Source organism: Anguilla rostrata, chromosome 12 (assembly GCF_018555375.3).
Source record: "Anguilla rostrata isolate EN2019 chromosome 12, ASM1855537v3, whole genome shotgun sequence".
Taxonomy (NCBI): domain Eukaryota; kingdom Metazoa; phylum Chordata; class Actinopteri; order Anguilliformes; family Anguillidae; genus Anguilla; species Anguilla rostrata.
In genome coordinates this window covers 30,774,733-30,792,523 of record NC_057944.1, presented here as the reverse complement: position 1 = coordinate 30,792,523, position 17,791 = coordinate 30,774,733, and the positions used below count along the sequence as shown (strand labels likewise).

General features: G+C 39.8%; 1 protein-coding gene across 4 annotated transcripts; it reads left to right on the top strand.

The window, feature by feature from the left end:
• The first annotated feature begins 4,553 nt into the window (after window positions 1-4,553).
• LOC135236553 (galaxin-2-like) lies at window positions 4,554-16,890 on the top strand. Of its 4 annotated transcripts, XR_010324614.1 has the most exons (8): window positions 4,554-4,609; window positions 4,697-4,744; window positions 10,598-10,661; window positions 10,766-10,953; window positions 12,703-12,834; window positions 13,347-13,541; window positions 16,592-16,617; window positions 16,824-16,890. XR_010324614.1 is itself a non-coding variant. In XM_064303005.1 (7 exons), exons 1-7 carry the CDS (start codon window positions 4,585-4,587, stop codon window positions 15,335-15,337), a joined length of 912 nt encoding a protein of 303 aa, XP_064159075.1. In that variant the 5' UTR covers window positions 4,554-4,584; the 3' UTR covers window positions 15,338-15,619. The 4 variants fall into 4 exon arrangements, 2 of the variants coding, with proteins under 2 accessions (XP_064159075.1, XP_064159074.1); XM_064303005.1 differs by lacking the exons at window positions 16,592-16,617; window positions 16,824-16,890 and adding an exon at window positions 15,066-15,619 and having other exon boundaries at window positions 10,598-10,649; XM_064303004.1 differs by lacking the exons at window positions 16,592-16,617; window positions 16,824-16,890 and adding an exon at window positions 15,066-15,617.
• The last annotated feature ends 901 nt before the right edge of the window (window positions 16,891-17,791 follow it).

Here is a 17,791-nt window from a genome sequence, read left to right as displayed (position 1 = left end):
TAGCTGCTTTTTGCTCGGCTACAGTATCAGCATTTTCACTTACTGTATTGTGGCCAAGGATTTTAAAAAATGCAACAAATCATTTCACAAAAAAAAAAAAAATAATATATATATAATATATTTACTTTTTTTTTTCTTGTAAATCTAATGAGGTGGGTTACCATTGCGTTTAAACATTTTTGAAATAAACTATTGATGACCACAGGTCTGTGGCATGGCTAAGTAACCAAAACATGTACTAGCTGTTATACTAACTGTCTCACTATGTTGTAAATAGTACATACTAACGTAGGATTTAGTATGTAGTAAGCTAGTATGCGGTTTCGAACACACCTACAGTCTCGAAGGGCCACAAAAAACCTGTATAGTATACCTTTAAAGACAAGTAGGCTACCAATAATCAAAGAAAAAATCACCCTGACGTAGTTCCTACTAAGGCCTTTTTTAAAAATCAAAACCATAAATTGAATAAATAACTACATTTTAACTATGAGTTAGACACAAAAAAAATGCAGTTAATGCATATGATGAATACTGACCAAAAGATAGATTTCTTTATTGAAAATATATTTTATGCTTGTTAAGCAGGTTTTTGATCTTCTTAATACAGTATAGCAATCTGTTAGCAAGGCAGAACCGTTCCCAGTGTTAAAATATTAAACAAAACAAAAAACGGGGAGTTAGAACCCATGCCCAAAGTGAGAACAGGATGCTTCAGACCTTAGCCTGCACAGAGAGGGGTGAGGGAGTACTAGCAAGCCTCCGTCTGCACGCTCATGCCTTTTTTTTTTGTGGGTGCACCATGATATATTACCTAAAATTAATTCTGATAGACTGAACCTGCAGCGTGACCAGTTTTGTCTTGCTCCATGGTACAACACCCATTGAATATCCTAGATCTTTTTCCAGACTAACTGAATGGTTTAAAAAAAACAAAGCAACTATTGTTTTTGGAGGAAGTTTTACGTATGTGCACACGTGCAGGTGTTATCCGGTAACATGGGTAAAAAGTACCAGGCCGAACAATCTCAAGAAAACCGCACAGACGTCAGATTTGCATGTATCACCATCAGCAGGAGACTGGAACGGCTGAGAAATGTCACGGTGTGTTCGGACATGTTCTGCGTACGCCAGTGTGTGACGCCAATGCGTGACGCCCAAGCCAGAGCGCATGCTCTCCTGAGTCTCGGGGTGCACTGGGGGAACTGTGATTCTGCGTGCGGCTCAATCGGGGTGGTCCTCACCAGTCAGCACCGAAACCTGAATCTTCTGTCAGAAGTGAATTCAACCACCTGTGAATTGTTTGACTTCAAATCTAAAATTGTGGAGAACAGAGCCAAATCATGAAAAAATAGGTCTGTGCGAAACATTATGGAGGGGACTGTATGTGACAAAAGAGGAGCTTGATCACTGCACCAACTTTGAAATGTTTACAAAGATTGATTTCTAGTGAATTTTAGAAACAATTATTATTTTATTTTTTTTTTGCATTTGGAGCTCTTCAGCAACACACTGTAGTGGTTTGGTCTGTGTTTGAGTCTTGATTAGACTTGATTAGCCCTTGATTAGGGCGACATAGCACAGGAGGTAAGACCAACTGTCTGGTAGTCGGAAGGTTGCCGGTTCAAACCCCGCCCTGGGCGTGTCGAAGTGTCCTTGAGCAAGACACCTAACCCCTAACTGCTCTGGCGAATGAGAGGCATCAATTGTAAAGCGCTTTGGATAAAAGCGCTATATAAATGCAGTCCATTTACCATTAGAGCCCGTCCGATGCCGATCCCGATTTTGGAGAGTCCTAGCCCACCGATTACCGATGTTTTGACCAATATTTTGTCAAAAAGTGCAACATTTTCAAATCAATTTGAAAAACCTATATTTTATTAAAGTTTCTATATTTAATAACATTTAACTTATAAGCAAACAAATAAAAATAAACACACAAATAACTTTTTAGATTAAAAAATGTAAAAGATGATATTAAATTAAATATATATATTGACACCATCTTTAAGTGTGTGGAATCAAAATAACTCCACACCTTGCTTTTCCTCCTTTCTTTTCCAGCCATCTATAAAAAATTAATTTAAAAAAAGTTTCAAACATGTATTTTTATGAATATTATTATTGTTGTTGTTGTTGTTATTAATTTGTTATCACTATTTCTTTAAAAAACGGGAATTTCTTTGATTATAATTAATCTATTCTCAATAAATTAATTATATTTTCTTATTTTATTCCTACTACATGATCTCAAAGAGTAAGACTTTATCTAGCGAGCTTCCCTGTCCATAAGAATTCGGTGGTGAAAAAAACTACAATGCGCTCTGACGCGTGACTAGATGACACACTCGCTCGCAATAACGCATTAGCTATTGACACAGCCTCATTATTTCTTATTATATATTCTCAGTAAGTTAAATGAATTATATTTTGTTATTTTATTTCAACTACACGATCTCAAAGAGTAAGACATTATCTAGCGGAGCTAATGAGTGAATCAAGTGTAAAGTTAGATGAAATTAAATTGACTGGATGAAATAGGCCTACGTGAAAAAAAACTACAATGCGCTTTCGTGCAGGTTACCCGCGCTAACTGTTGGTTGATTCACTTCTCCAACAGCAATCCTTCTCTCATGTTATCACGACAAAGTTAGATAACATGGCTTAAAATGATCCACGTTATAAGTGTTTTATCGGCGTTTTTACTGTCTGGTTAGCTTGCTACGATGACGCGTGACTAGATGACACACTCGCTTGCAATAACGCGTTGTCTATTGACACAGCATCATATAGTAGCTAATATCATTATCTCAGATAAAAAAAACTAATGTGTGATGCATTCAATCACCATTTTATTTTGGCTGGTTATTTATTTGAGAATACAGCGATGTCCTCTGGAAATGTAGATCCTACGCTGCTTAGGTGCTCACTGCCACATCACAAAGGCTTGCTAGCCAGCTAGCTTGCGAAAGTGAACCAAATATGTTAGCTAGCTCGCTCGCTTGATAATGAGGATTGATAAACATAGTGATCCTATAAACGCATTTAATAAAAAACTTTCACTAAATATACATACCTTTATTGCGGCAATTGAATATGTGCAGACAAGTCTTGCAGTGGAGAATACTGAATGAGGCACGAGTGACAAACGTCTTTTTACAGAAGTAGCGCGTCAGCTGCTGCAGTTCACACTTGTATTAGAGCTCCCTCTACTGGATAATTCTAGTAAATAGCAATTACAACGTTCAAACAGACAAGTACAGATAAATAATCAATGTTTTTTTGTTTATTATACTTATTTAAAAATCGGGACACATCGGCTGCATAACTGCCAATCTCGATGTCGTCAAAAGTCAAAATGGCATAAGGTGGGCTCTGATGTGATTGAATACAGTTGACCAAGGCTAACGGACATCAGGGTAGTGCAATTACTATGTTACTTTCACATCTCATTCCTACTTCTGACACATCTCATAGGACTGGCTATTGGTCTTTCTTCATGTACATGTTGATTGTCAGTCGATGACTTGGTGGATTATCTAATAGCTCCTGTTCATATGATCGATAGAGTAATGACTAAAATTGATACGAATATGAAAGACAGTCTGTGTGTCTCATATTGTCCACGATACATTGAGGTCATCTGTTTGGATTTTAGTTGACTAAGCAGATTGCAATTGTACTGTGGGTGGATATTATTTGTGAACGGGGAAGTGGTGTCGGTGTCGGGACAGCTATTGAGATCACAGACCAGGGGCAGGGGGAACTGGCGAACTTGAGATTGTGGACTCTAGGGGAGTGGTGCTCTGTCAAAGATATGTAGTCAATCGGCAGTCTCTCTGTAATGTCTATGAACCAATCCAACATCATCCTGCGAGCTACTACATACACTAATTTCCTTAATCAGGGTGCGGCTTTGTGCGATGTGTTTCAGTAGCTTGTGAGCATCAGACATAAAGCCTGAAAGCGTGTGTCTCGCACTATAAGTGAGAGAGTTGGCAACCATGCCACACCTGCATGCAAGTTAATTGGCTTAAAGACCTCTATTTAAAATAACACATGGGATTCCTTAGACCTTGTAGCTTCTCAATGCCAATGTGGATACATGTCTCAGTTTTTGCACATATTGTAAATGCACACACACACAGACACACACACAATGTATCTGATTACTTTGGACATTGAGATTTGTTTTGTAGTAAACTTTTTTGTTGTTGTTTTTGAATATATTGTGATTTTGGCAAACATGGTGTTGTTGACTATTATGTTGCATACTTGTCAGAGTAGGTAACACACACACACACAAAAACACACACACATATGATATATTTGATAATAATTCTGACAGTTCCTGAGGTCCTATGAGAATACAGCATGGGAGTCATCTAGACTTTATGTGCACTCTTTCATCATTTTGGAGGGAATGATGAAATAAGCAATAAAAATAAACAAATGCTACTAATGTGGTCTAAAATTAGTTATAGATTCCATTACCCAATGGGAAGAAGGGAGGAGGACCTTCCAAATTCAGCACAGAGTATTTAAGCCCACACATTTACAGTATGACTTCCCTCTTCTGAAACAATGGGACTCAGTGCTGCTGTTTTCAGTAGGTTGAACATCAGGGATATTTTGTCTATTTTTTACACAAATAATTTAGGCAACTGTATACTTACTATTCACTTGTTTTTTGCAGTTCTGGTGGCAGCTAATGCCTGTTTCCATCAGGTAACATGTGCACCAGGTAAGAGGATGCAGATTTCTTCTTATATCTTGTGTTCAACTGTAAACATTTAGAGGTGCCAGTAGATCTGTTGGTGTTGCTTAATAATAATAATAATAATAATAATAATAATAATAATATTTAAGCTTGACTTGTGAACTTGAGTGAATGTGTTATATTTTGTCTTGTGAGAACAGAGTTAACCGGAGATGTGAACTGTTTCACAATTATTTTTAATTTATGAAACAGCAAGTTTCACTTTCGGATGGAATTGGTGTCAGGCATAAGAGATACAATAGAGAGTTTCAGTATTTGAATATTCATGAGTAATTCAAATTTTTTATTCCATGTGCTTCATTGGACCAATAGGGTACAGCTCTCAGGACTGAAAGTTATGTTTTATAAGTTTTTGTATTTGGAAGCGATTCCTTCTAAAAAAAAATGTTCCTGCATTCTGCGTATAATGAGCTTGGTTGCTAAGCCAGCTTTATGCTTGCAAACCCATATACTTGCTATTTGAAATTAATGTATTCTTGTTAGAAATAAGTAATTTTGAATCGGAGTTACCATTTATCCATCGTCACAGCTGTTAAAGCTGTAACTGGCTAAGTCAACTGGTAGCACGATCTCTCAGCTAAGTTGACGGGAAGTTCAGTGCGATAATAGGCTAATACTTTAGTCTCAATATTGACAGTAGCCATCTTTAAGTATACAACAGCAATATCTTAATACACGATTTACTCTTAACATAATCCTCTGAATGGAATCTATCTATCTTTTGTAGTGAGGTTTGGTCAGGTTTATTCAGAACAATTGAGGTAATCAACCAATCAGAATTCTGTCTGTAGAGCCCAACTTAGTGAAATAACATAGACACAACAATGGTTTGGAAATAATGGATATATATATATTTGCTACGATAATGAATATGTGATTAAGCGCATTGAAAACAAGAATTTGCATAGTAAGAGAAAAGACATGATACGATTATTAATCAGAGAAAATGATGATTCTGCGACGGCTAAACATTGAGGTTAACAGTAGGCTATCACTACCATTTATCAAAGATTAATTTGTGTTATGAGTTAGTTACTTTCTTACGTGGTTCGTTCGTTTAATCAGTCTCACAAAATTAAGTTTTAACAATGTAAAAAAAAGGTCAGGGAATGTGCTATTCCAAACCAACACACGCATAGCAAAACCACCATAACAACTAGTTACAAGTTTTACGCTATTCCATGATTTGATGTCAGTGTTAAATAAAATGTGTTTCAATACTCAACGGCAATAAAGAGAGAGGTCAGTTCCGTTAGGTGATGCGTCAGCTCGTCAGCTGGTCCGAGGTCAGTGGCAATGGTCTCTTGTATATCTCGATGGCTCGGGGACTATGTCGGGGTTGCGACGGTGTCCAGTCAAGATTACTTTGGATGTGTGAAAATCTTCTACTTGGGCCATATATTTAGGCTATGTCTATGGGTAAGTCCCGTGGGCAGGATGCCGGAGGCCACAAACGTTACTGTGTAGAGGAGGGTGGGGCAAAACCTAACGCGGGATGAAATATAACACATACTTTTTAGGTAGATGCATCGTGCTTGAACGACGTGTTTCAGGTTAAATGCGCAGAATTACCGGGAGCGTATCTATGTTCCCAGGGTCCTATGTTTCCAGGGTCCTAGGACCTTGGGAACATAGGACCCTGGGAGAGCACATTTGTAGAGCTGAGGAACATAGGACCCTGGGAACATAGGACCCTTTGTCATGTTCCCAGTATGTGCCATATACATATGGGGAACATAGGACCCTGGAAATGTAGGACCCTGGGAACATATGTACACTTGCAAACTTTATTCTTCATCAGGAAAACCTAGTTATTTTTATTAGCCGCAATGACTGTATGACACAAAGGGCACAATGTGATGTTGTGTGAGTTTTAATTAGTGCCAGAGTAAAACTGGATTTTTTGGACTGTATGCTGACACATCAACTGGAGATATTGGAAACTGTGTGGGGTACTGGCGGTGTTGTGTGTTCACTAACTATGGCAGAAATGCAAACAGGGGGTGTGGGGGGTGGTATTGGGGAAGGTGAGGAGATTATAATTTTATTTTATTACTTTTCCCCCTCTTTTGTTTTTGTTGAATCTTTCAAGTACGTATTGTTGGACATTTGAATCTTGTGATTGGTTAAAAGGAGGACTACTCAGTGTATGGAATTTTTTTATTTATAATAAAATTGTCTGTCTGTCCATCACTGCAAGTTCTGATGATGGTCTCAACTAGACTATAGACTGCATCCAGAATTTGATGCTAGACGGTTGTGAACCAACAGAGGGAGACAATGACAGTAAAGACACGTGAGTCTGAAGCCCAGCCAAGTGGCAGCAATAGCAGCTTTGAGTCCTCATCCCTAAATGGTAAATCCAGTCAGGATCCACTGAAAGAGAGGCCAACGAACTAAGAGGCGATTTAATCTGCAGTGTCATGTAATAAACTTGATACAGCTGCTGTGCTGAAGTAATGGTATTCCCCGTAACATCCTAGTCCTTTGTATTTCACAAGATATGATGTCACTTTATTCTTATCTTTAAAAAAATGTTTTAAATCATATTTGTACTGGGTTTTGTAAACGATAAGATATGAAATCTCACTGAAACAGAACCCTATATTTAATCTAGCAATCTAGGGCCAGATTTACGTACATAAAACTTGCAGCGCAAAAGCCTGACAAGAGTATGTTGGTGTTAACGTCTTATTAACTACAGATAATTACACAATCTGTGAATGGGACTGCCTAGTAATCGCTGTTTGCAAATGAAGCAGAGCTTAAAATAGTTGAAAAAGTTATATATATATATATATATATATATATATATATATATATATATATATATATATATATATATATATATATATATATAAACTCCTGTATGGTATATTGAATATCTGCATTGGATGTATTTTCTTGCGCAATGTCAGAGCATATCCTGCACTACAGTCAGCATCGGACAAAATGCAAACTGTGACATTCCAGCTGTGGCAGTAACTGTCTGTTGAAATGATGCAATTGTAAGAGAATGTGTAATGATGCAAGGCTTGGCTATTTTTGGTGCGATGGAATGGGAACATTGTGTGGACGAGGACGGAGTGTAGCACAGTGGGTAAGGAACTGGGCTTGTAACCGAAAGGTCGCAGGTTCGATTCCCGGGTAGGACACTGCCGTTGTACCCTTGAGCAAGGTACTTAACCGAAATTTCTTCAGTATATATCCAGCTGTATAAATGGATACAATGTAAAAATGCTATGTAAAAGTTGTGTAAGTCGCTCTGGATAAGAGCATCTGCTAAATGCCTGTAATGTAATGTGTGGGAGTTCTCTGGAGTTTCCCACTGTATTAATTATTATGGCTGATTAATTGATAATGTTTGATGATTTCTTGCTCCGGGAGCTGAAATAGAGTGATTCTTGCTGTAGAGAATCTCTCATTGCATCTTTAATGCCTACAGTATATGTGTGTCTCCATATTGCTTGTGCCTTGATTTATGCCTGATCCTTAGAGGTGGATAAATGTAATGCAAAAATTGACCCTCGTTAATTGCGTGAACAGAATACATAATCAGCTACAATTATTATATCTCTGCCCTTTATTTGCAAGATCCTCCCTTAAATGCATATGTATGAAGGACAGAAGTGCACCATGTGATGACTCTCATAGATGACTTGCATACTGTGCTTCTAGCCTCGTGCGCCGGTTTGATTCATAAGCCGTATGTTTCTGGAGCAGGATGTGCCATACCTGCGCCTGAAACTAGTCCCAGAAGGCTTAGTAAATCTGGCCCATAGTCAGTTATAGTTCAAAAGCCATTCAATCAAACAGACTAAGGTTTAGCTGTTTTCAATAAAGCTAACTTTATGCTCATAAGGATCAACCTTATACTCATAAATACTGAAAATATAACAGGAAAGAGTGTGGGAGGAGTATTTTGGGAACAGAGCTTCTAATGCAAGGTTGCAGGTTCGATTCCCAGCTGGGTCATTGTCAGTGCCCCCTTGAGCAAGGTAGTTAACCTAGCTTGCTTCTGTATATCCTGTTGCATAAATGGACAGTGTATTTTAAAAAAAACAAAGCTTGTAAGCTGCCCTGCATAAGGGCGTCCGCTAAATGATAATTGTCATTCTTAAAAATGAAAACCTTACAAGGGAAAAGGTTTTATTGCAGGGAAAAGGCAAGCAGAAGTTGGCATGAAATGCCAAGTTGGCTTCTGACAACCCAGCTCAACTGATTGTAGCAGTTTTAGTTAATGCATCTCTTATGGTTAATAAATTCATCTTTCAATGGATCAAGAAATACATTAAAACGTGTGTTTCACTGTTGCACTGGTGCTTAAGAACTAGCTTGTTTCAGATGGATCCAGCTGACCCAAAATGATTTTTTTCAATTCATTGGAAAATGTGTCTCATTTTGTGTTCAATACTGTTCAATGCTCAAGTTCTTTTCTTTAGTATCTTGGGATTTTCATGACTTGCCAATGAATGAAAGAAGATAAAATTGTACAAATACAACTGGTCAACTACAATGGAAAAAAATGCCAGGGTATTCTGATTCAGATCCCCTAACGATTATTGGGGTCACCAATTTGTATTGATTCTTCTGCAAATTAATTGTTTCAGTGGTAGTCAAGGAAAGTAAGTTGACAAGGGTTGGCAGTAGGTGCTTAAAGTTAAAGCTTCTGCCAACTCTGTTTCCAGTTTTCCAGTTGTCACGAGCTTATGTGTGACCCATAGTAGCGGACTGACCCATACTAACAGAGTGACCCATACTAACAGAGTGACTCATACTAACGGTGTGACCCATACTAACGGAGTGACCCATACTTACGGAGTGACCCATACTAACGGAGTGACCCATACTAACGGAGTGACCCATACTAATGGAGTGACCCATACTAACGGAGTGACCCATACTTACGGAGTGACCCATACTAACGGAGTGACCCATACTTACGGAGTGACCCATACTAACGGAGTGACCCATACTAACGGAGTGACTCATACTAACAGAGTGACCCATACTAACAGAGTGACCCATACTAATGGAGTGACCCATACTAACGGAGTGACCCATACTAACAGAGTGACTCATACTAACGGAGTGACCCATACTAACGGAGTGCCTCATACTAATGGAGTGACCCATACTAACAGAGTGACTCATACTAACGGAGTGATCCATACTAACAGAGTGACTCATACTAACGGAGTGACCCATACTAACGGAGTGACCCATACTAACAGAGTGACTCATACTAACGGAGTGACCCATACTAACGGAGTGACCCATACTAACAGAGTGACTCATACTAACGGAGTGACCCATACTAACGGAGTGCCCCATACTAACGGAGTGACCCATACTAACGGAGTGCCTCATACTAATGGAGTGACCCATACTAACGGAGTGACCCATACTAACAGAGTGACTCATACTAACGGAGTGACCCATACTCACGGAGTGCCTCATACTAATGGAGTGACCCATACTAACAGAGTGACTCATACTAACGGAGTGACCCATACTAACAGAGTGACTCATACTAACGGAGTGACCCATACTAACAGAGTGACTCATACTAACAGAGTGACTCATACTAACGGAGTGACCCATACTAACAGAGTGACTCATACTAACAGAGTGACTCATACTAACGGAGTGACTCATACTAACGAAGTGACCCATACTAACGGAGTGACCCATACTAATGGAGTGACCTGTACTAGCATTGTGACCATTACTAACATGGCCCATACTAGTGTGTTTTGTGGCGTCTCACATATGCTGTGAGGGCTACAGTAAATTTGTTGCCATCTTTGTATCCAGAGGATCAACATAACGGAGCCCCAGGATTCAACAATGGCATCTGTGCTGAGAGGTATTATGCCCTGTGAGTGTGACAGTTAGCACTCGTTCTGACCTCACATATAGCGTTACTACCTCCATCCGTGTCTGTCTCTGATTAGTAACCTGTTGCATGGGTCTGCCTTTTAGCTGGAGGGAGGTGTGCTGCGAGGATGGCACTGTGCTGAGACCTGGAGATCCAAACATGCGGTGCTGTGGACAGCAGACGTTCGACCCCAGGTTCAGCTCCTGCTGCAAAGGGCACCTGCACCAGGAGGCGGGGCTTTCCTGCTGCAATGGCACCGCCTACAGCCCCTTAAATTCCACCTGCTGTCTGGGTATGAAAGACAGAGAGAGAGAGAGAGAGAGAGAGAGAGAGAGAGAGAGAGGATAATAGAAAGAGAATGAGAGAGATAGAGAGAGAGAGAGAGAGAGAGAGAGAGAGAAAGAGAGACTTTTGACAGCGTTTACTGAAGCGTGTCACCTACAAAGAGCAAATAAACATCCAAACACATACAAATAATTAAAGAAATGAATCCCCCCACACACTCCCCATACTTACACCTGAACCATTCACTGCACATCAACCCCCACTCCTCAAATGCCCCAAAAACCCTGAAACCTGAACAACCCCCCACCCTCCAAATGTCCCAAAAACCCTGAACGTTAACTCTGTGACCAGATGTCCTCTCAAAACCTGTACAGGTGCCGATGAGCCCATTCCACCCACTTTGTTTTTCCGAGTGAGAGAGAGAGAGAGAGAGCGTGTGTAATGGAATAATATCTGTCCTATGGAACGGAGGTCAGTAAGTCATTAGTTTTTTTTTGGTAAGAAGGTTTATTTAGAGTAGGGCTCAATGCCATTTTCATTTTTAAATTGCATGCCCCATTGAAAGCAAGGACAGTTATAGAAGCATTTAACCCCAAGAAAGGAAACAAAACATGCATTATTATGCTTGACTATAAAGCATTATGTGTTGGTTTTGCTTTCAACTCTTTACCTCATTTGAAAAATGCATAAGACTGCATACTGCTCTCTGGTCGTGCACTCTGTCCTGTGCAGTCTTATGTGTATTTTTACACGATTCTCTTGGCTACATATTTCTATTGAAAATCAGATCTTCAATGAAAAGTGGTGAACAAAATCCTAACCTGACAGCATACGCCACACCAAACAAATGTTTCTCAGGCAGCTTCCAAAAGCTCCACTCATTTCGTAATTTTAATGGCTTGAAATGTACATGTGATGTCAGCCTCCTATAAACCAACAATATTTGCAGTGCGGTCGATACTTAACTACTACTGCTTAACACTATGTTCATTACTGAAGACAGACAGAAATGAAATGTGACACAAACCTATGCTAGTTTCATGTTCTGTGTCAGAAAACATACAAATTGTCCATAATGTTTTATTTTGCATCCGATTTAGCACTGAATTATAGAAAGGACTGTTGTATTAGAGTATCCCTCTGATGTTTTAAGGGCTGTCAGTTTTGAAAGTCAAAAGAACAACTTGAAAATCCTTGATACATAGCATACTGTATGTGTTGCAGTTGAAAGCTGCTCAACAAACATTTAGTCAGTAAGACTTATGCTGTGAATTACACATTTTTTCCCTAGTTACCTTTTACGTAAATTGGTCACCAGCGCACCAATGCGGGAAATAACAAGGAAATGGCATATAACAAGACTAGTAATATAGCAGCAGCATACTAACAACTGTGAAACATTGTTGTGCAGTTTGTGAAATTATTGTTCACCTAAATAACCATCACTCTCTCCATCATGCTAACCCCTAGTGCTAACCTGACCGATGCTCCTTTTTAAGTTACACCTTTAACCATACCTCAACCCTTAATATAATCACAAATCATCTGAACCCTAAACACAACTTCATACCTTAACCAAGCTATATAGCTGTATAGTATTTCTCCCTTGCAATCATGTTTTCCTTGACAACATATAGTGGCAACATGTGTGATAGTTGTCAGTGTGTTTCTGTGTGTGTACATACTGTACATGCATGTGGGTATGTTGTGTGTTTCCTTTGTTTGTGTGCAATTGTCTTTGTCAATATTTTTGCAGGTGCCGTGACAACAGGCGTTAGTGAAATGGTGTCAGATTGCTGTGAAACAAGGGCATTCAACCCTGTCACTCAGGTCTGCTGTGAGTCCCGCATACACCAACGCTGGCCAGATTTCGACTGCTGTGGGAAAGGTTGGGAAGTCCAGTCACTTCACTGAGTGTAACTGTGTTTCCAATTGTGTCATGTTGTTCTGTTTTATTTTCAGCAATACCATGTATATTAACATATGTCAGCATTCACTGGATTAATTAAATGGGCATATTGTACAGCATGCAATTTGCCGACAACATTAGTGACGTTTCTTGTACTTCTATGAATATTTTGAAATATTTAATGAAAATGTCTTTCAAATGTTATTTCAAATTTGATTGTGAATGCTATCCCAAAGGAAGTAGGAAACTGGCTGTGAAATAAACGCACAACTTTCTGTATGTATGCTGCATCATAACCCAACTAACTTCTTGTTCTCTTCTTGGCAAGCCGTTTGATCAGGAAAGATTTTTTTTTTTTCATATTAAGTGATGTTAAGACAGAAAACTGAACAGAAGAGTGAACTGGGGGATAAATCACAGTGCATCACAGTCAAATGGAATGCTCGGGTGCATTTTTTTGTGATCAGAATTCTTATGACTCTTTCATGCAGAGCGCTTCAATACGACTACGCATCTGTGCTGTGGCAAAGACTTGGATACGATCGTTGTAAAGCCGTCTGCGCACCATTCATGTTGTGGAAAAGAATCTTTTAACAAGACTACCCACTGCTGCACAGCTGATACCCTGGAGATACTGCCCCTGAACCACAAAAATTGCACCACCCATGAACGGCCACCTGCCTCAGGTTGGTTTATCGAGATTCAAATACTGCCTGTGAAATGTTGTCCACTCAGCCAAGTGTTTATAAAAAAAACCAAACCTAACTGAAGCAAGGATGCCATGAAGATATAGAGTATGTAGAAATGTTTGTTTCAGATCCTACGAAATTCCACCTTCCCCAGGTTGGTTTTTGGCTGAACCGCAACAGCGGGCCAGCCCTACAAACGCGAATGTCTGTGACTTAGTGACTGAGTGATGAAGTTACACCATTGGTCGGCCGGATCACGTGTGTCATGACAACCAAATAAACAACCGTGCGAGTACAGCATTTTCTCCTCAGGCAGAGTGACAAACAAGGGCAGGGAATAGGATTATGTTATGTACCGGAGAACAAGAAAAAAGTTTAGATTTAACTAGCTAACGTTAAGTTAGATAGATTTTGCAGTTTAAATAAACATTCGCAATGTATTCTCTATTTATGTTCATGGCCAACTAATTCTTATTAATATTAATAATATATTGTGAAATAATGTTCCAGCTAACGTTAGCTAGGTAACGTAAACAGATTTGCAACTATGAAAAATGTCCTTGTTATCCTCCAGTGGTTATTTTTTCAATACTTTCGTGGCCCAGCGCTAGCTTTTGGTTGCTAAGGGGACCTGTATCGACCACCCCATATAAATGAATGGAACTTGACATCAATTTACTAGCATACTGTATAAGTGTCCTGTATTGCGTATTTGAGGTTAATATGAGAAAGGGTGGTCGCTATCGGCACGTCCAGGAATCCGTACATATTCACAGTTGTAACCCAAGTCACAGGACGCAAAATAGCCATTAGGAAAGCAGTTTGAAATTATGAAGCAGCCTCTGTGCCATTGGGTTTAGTGGGTCGCGATGAGATAATTCCGAGCGTGTTGCTTGTCTTAAAGTTGATATAGTAAATAAGGCTGTATTAATATAACTAAATTTATATGTATTGAGTTGTTTTTTTCACATTTAGGCTGGTTATTATGTGTATTTTTACATGACTTACATTTTAATAGGTAACGATGTCCAGTTCCACTGAGTGTAACTGTGTTTTCTATTGTGTCGTCTTGTTGTTCTGTTTTATTTTCAGCAATAGCATGTATATTATCATATATCAGGATTCACTGGATTAATTAAATGGGCATGTTGTGCAGCATGCAATTTGCTGACAATATTAAGGAGGTTTCTTGGACTTCTATTAATATTTTGAAATATTCAATGAAAATACATTTCAAATGTTATTTAAATTTGGTTGCAAAATGGCTGCAAATTCCAAAGGATGTATGTAAATGGCAGTGGAGAAATAAACTGCTGCATTTCAGGATATATGCTGCATCATAGACTAACAGACTTGTTCAAAGCCGTTTGACCGGGAAAGAGTTTTTTTTTTTCATGTCAAGTGATTTTGTGACAGTTGGCCTTGCTCAGAAGAGTGAACTGAGGAGAACTCACAGTGCATCACAGTCAAATGGAATTCTGGGATTTTTGTGTTCAAAATTCTTATGACTCTTTCATGCAGTGTGCCTCAATACGACTACGCATCTGTGCTGTGGCAAAGACTTGGATACGATCATTATAAAGCCGTCTGCGCGCCATTTATGTTGTGGAAAAGAATCTTTTGACAAGACTACCCACTGCTGCACAGCTGATACCCTGAAGATACTGCCCCTGAACGACAAAAATTGCACCACCCATGAACATGCCTCAGGTTGGTTTTTCGAGATTCAAATACAGCCTGTGAAATGTTGTCCACTCAGCCAAGTGTTTATAACCAAAACCAAACCTAACTGAAGCAAGGATGCCATGAAGATATAGAGTATGTAGAAATGTTTGTTTCAGATCCTTCCACAGCATTACTATTGGGTTCCAGTCAGGACTTTGACTAGGCCACTCCAAAACTTTAATTTTGTTACTTTTTCAGTCATTCAGATGTTTTACTTGCTTTTGTGTTTCCGATCGTTGTCTCGCTGCATAAACCAACTACACTTTAGCTTCAGCTCACGCTCAGACGACTGGACATTCTCCTTAAGAATTTTCAGGTTCAGAGCAGAATTTATGGTTCTTTCTATAATGGCAAGTCGTCCAGGTTTAGAGGCAGCAAAGCATCCCCCCACAGTCACACTACCACCACAATTTTTAACTGTTGATATTCTGTTCCTACTGTAAAATTCTGCATTTGCTTTATATCAGATCTGTGTCCTCTGAAAAGTTCTACTTTTGACTCATCTGTCCACAGAACATTGTCCCAAATGTTTGGGGATCATCACGGTGCTTTTTTGCAAATGTTAGATGAGTATTGATGTCTCTCATGGTTAGCAGTGGTTTCCCCCTTGCTGTACTCCAATGAATTCCATTTTTGCCCAATCTCCCTCTTATTGTGAGGTTGTGTGCACACTGACCTTAGCTGAGGCTAGAAACGCCTGCAGTCATTCCTGGATTAGTTGTAGCTGCACCCTTGGAGAAATTTTAGCAGGCTGGCCACTCCTGAGAAGATTCAGCACTGTTCAAAGTGTTTTCCATTTGGAGGTGATGGCTCGCACTGAGAGTCCCAGAGCCATGGAAATGGCTTTGTAACCCTTTCCAGACTGATATATTTCAACAACTTTTTGTTCTCATCTCTTTGGGACTACCCCTTGATTGTGACATGGTGTGCTTGCAGTAGCTTTGTCATGACTACTTCACTCTGATGATAAGGTTCAAAAGTGAGTTTTAGATTCAACAGAGCTGGCTCCAGTCAAGTCTGATTGTGTTCAATCAGCTGAATTTAATCCATTAAATTTGGTTAATTGGTTGTTTGAGTATCTAAGGAGGCAATTCCTTTTTCACAGGGGTGATATGGGTGTACTTTAAAAATATATTTTGTGTTTACTCCGTTCCCCTTTGTCTAAAGATCTGAAACCATTCAGTGTGACAAATATGCAATGATAGCAGAAATCAGGGAGGGGCAAATACTTTTTCATGGCACTGTATAGTGAATGTTTTTTTCATTTTGTCTTTTCCTTTGTGTGTTGTGTGTGTGTGTGTTTCAATTTTCCAATTCACCAGGGCAGCTGCTAGGGCGGGACTACCAGGTACGTTGTCCTGGGCCCTGGAGGAGAAGGGCGGACCAATGGTCTGTGGTAACTGTTATAGTCTCTAGCTCGAGCAAACCATACACACATAATCAGTGATTTTACAGATGGCCCTTCGGCTATCTAAACTGCATGGCACGTGTACTAAGCCGTAATTTCCATAAATGCTCATGTCTGCTTTAACACTGAAGCTTTTCTGTCTCCAGCGGGGCTCAGACCAGAACCCTGCCAATACACCACCATGTCAGAGAAATAGGTACGTTTTTTTTTTTGTTCTACTTAGTTTTAATTGAAGGCTTTCACATGTTATAAGTGCGACAGTAGATGCTCACACAGGACAGTTCACAAGATGAGTGAAATGAGGAAAATCCCTAACATCCCAAATAGGGTTGGGTATCAAGACACGTGCATTTCGATTTTGCAGTTCGGTTCCTAACTTTTGAATATTTCAGTCGCGCTCCCGAGTGAACAGCAGTGGGCACTTTACAGTCCATAAAAGTTGCACTTATCTGCCAGGACCTGCTACGCGGACCTAACGTCACGTCATTTGTTACGCAGTACGTCAACAAAGCATATGAGAAGAGACACATCTGTTTACATCCTGGACCATGGCTGAACGCAGCAAACGCTCGGAAATTTCGCTTAGCTTCACTAAAAAAAATAACGACACAGAAAAGAGCAAGAGGGAGACTCCTCAATATACGAACATGATTCGCAAGCAATGTCACTTCAGATTCGTCCAGGTCAGGGCCATTGTTCAATGAAGCTGCCAACTGGATAGACTCACAGTCTTGAAACAGTGACAGCTACCGAAGTTGATATTTCCCGCTGCTGAGAATGGCTAACGAAACACGATGGCTTACCCGACAGCAATCCCGGTCAGAATGAAGACCATCGCTACAGCAACCCTGACAGATGAACGTGCTACTACGTTAGCTTACTTGTTGGGTCGTTTTTGGTAGACATCACATCGAACGTGCATTCCTCAGATGTTGCAGTCAGCAGTGTGGTGAATGGAATGCTGCACGGCCAGACCCCAACAGTGAACATGTGGATCAGCTCCGGCGATGACGTGTAGAGTGGCTCGCAACCACGCTGGCTGACCTGCAGAATCGGTTGAGGATGGGATGCATCACAGACATCGCACAGCTGGTGACCAGATATATCATGATGT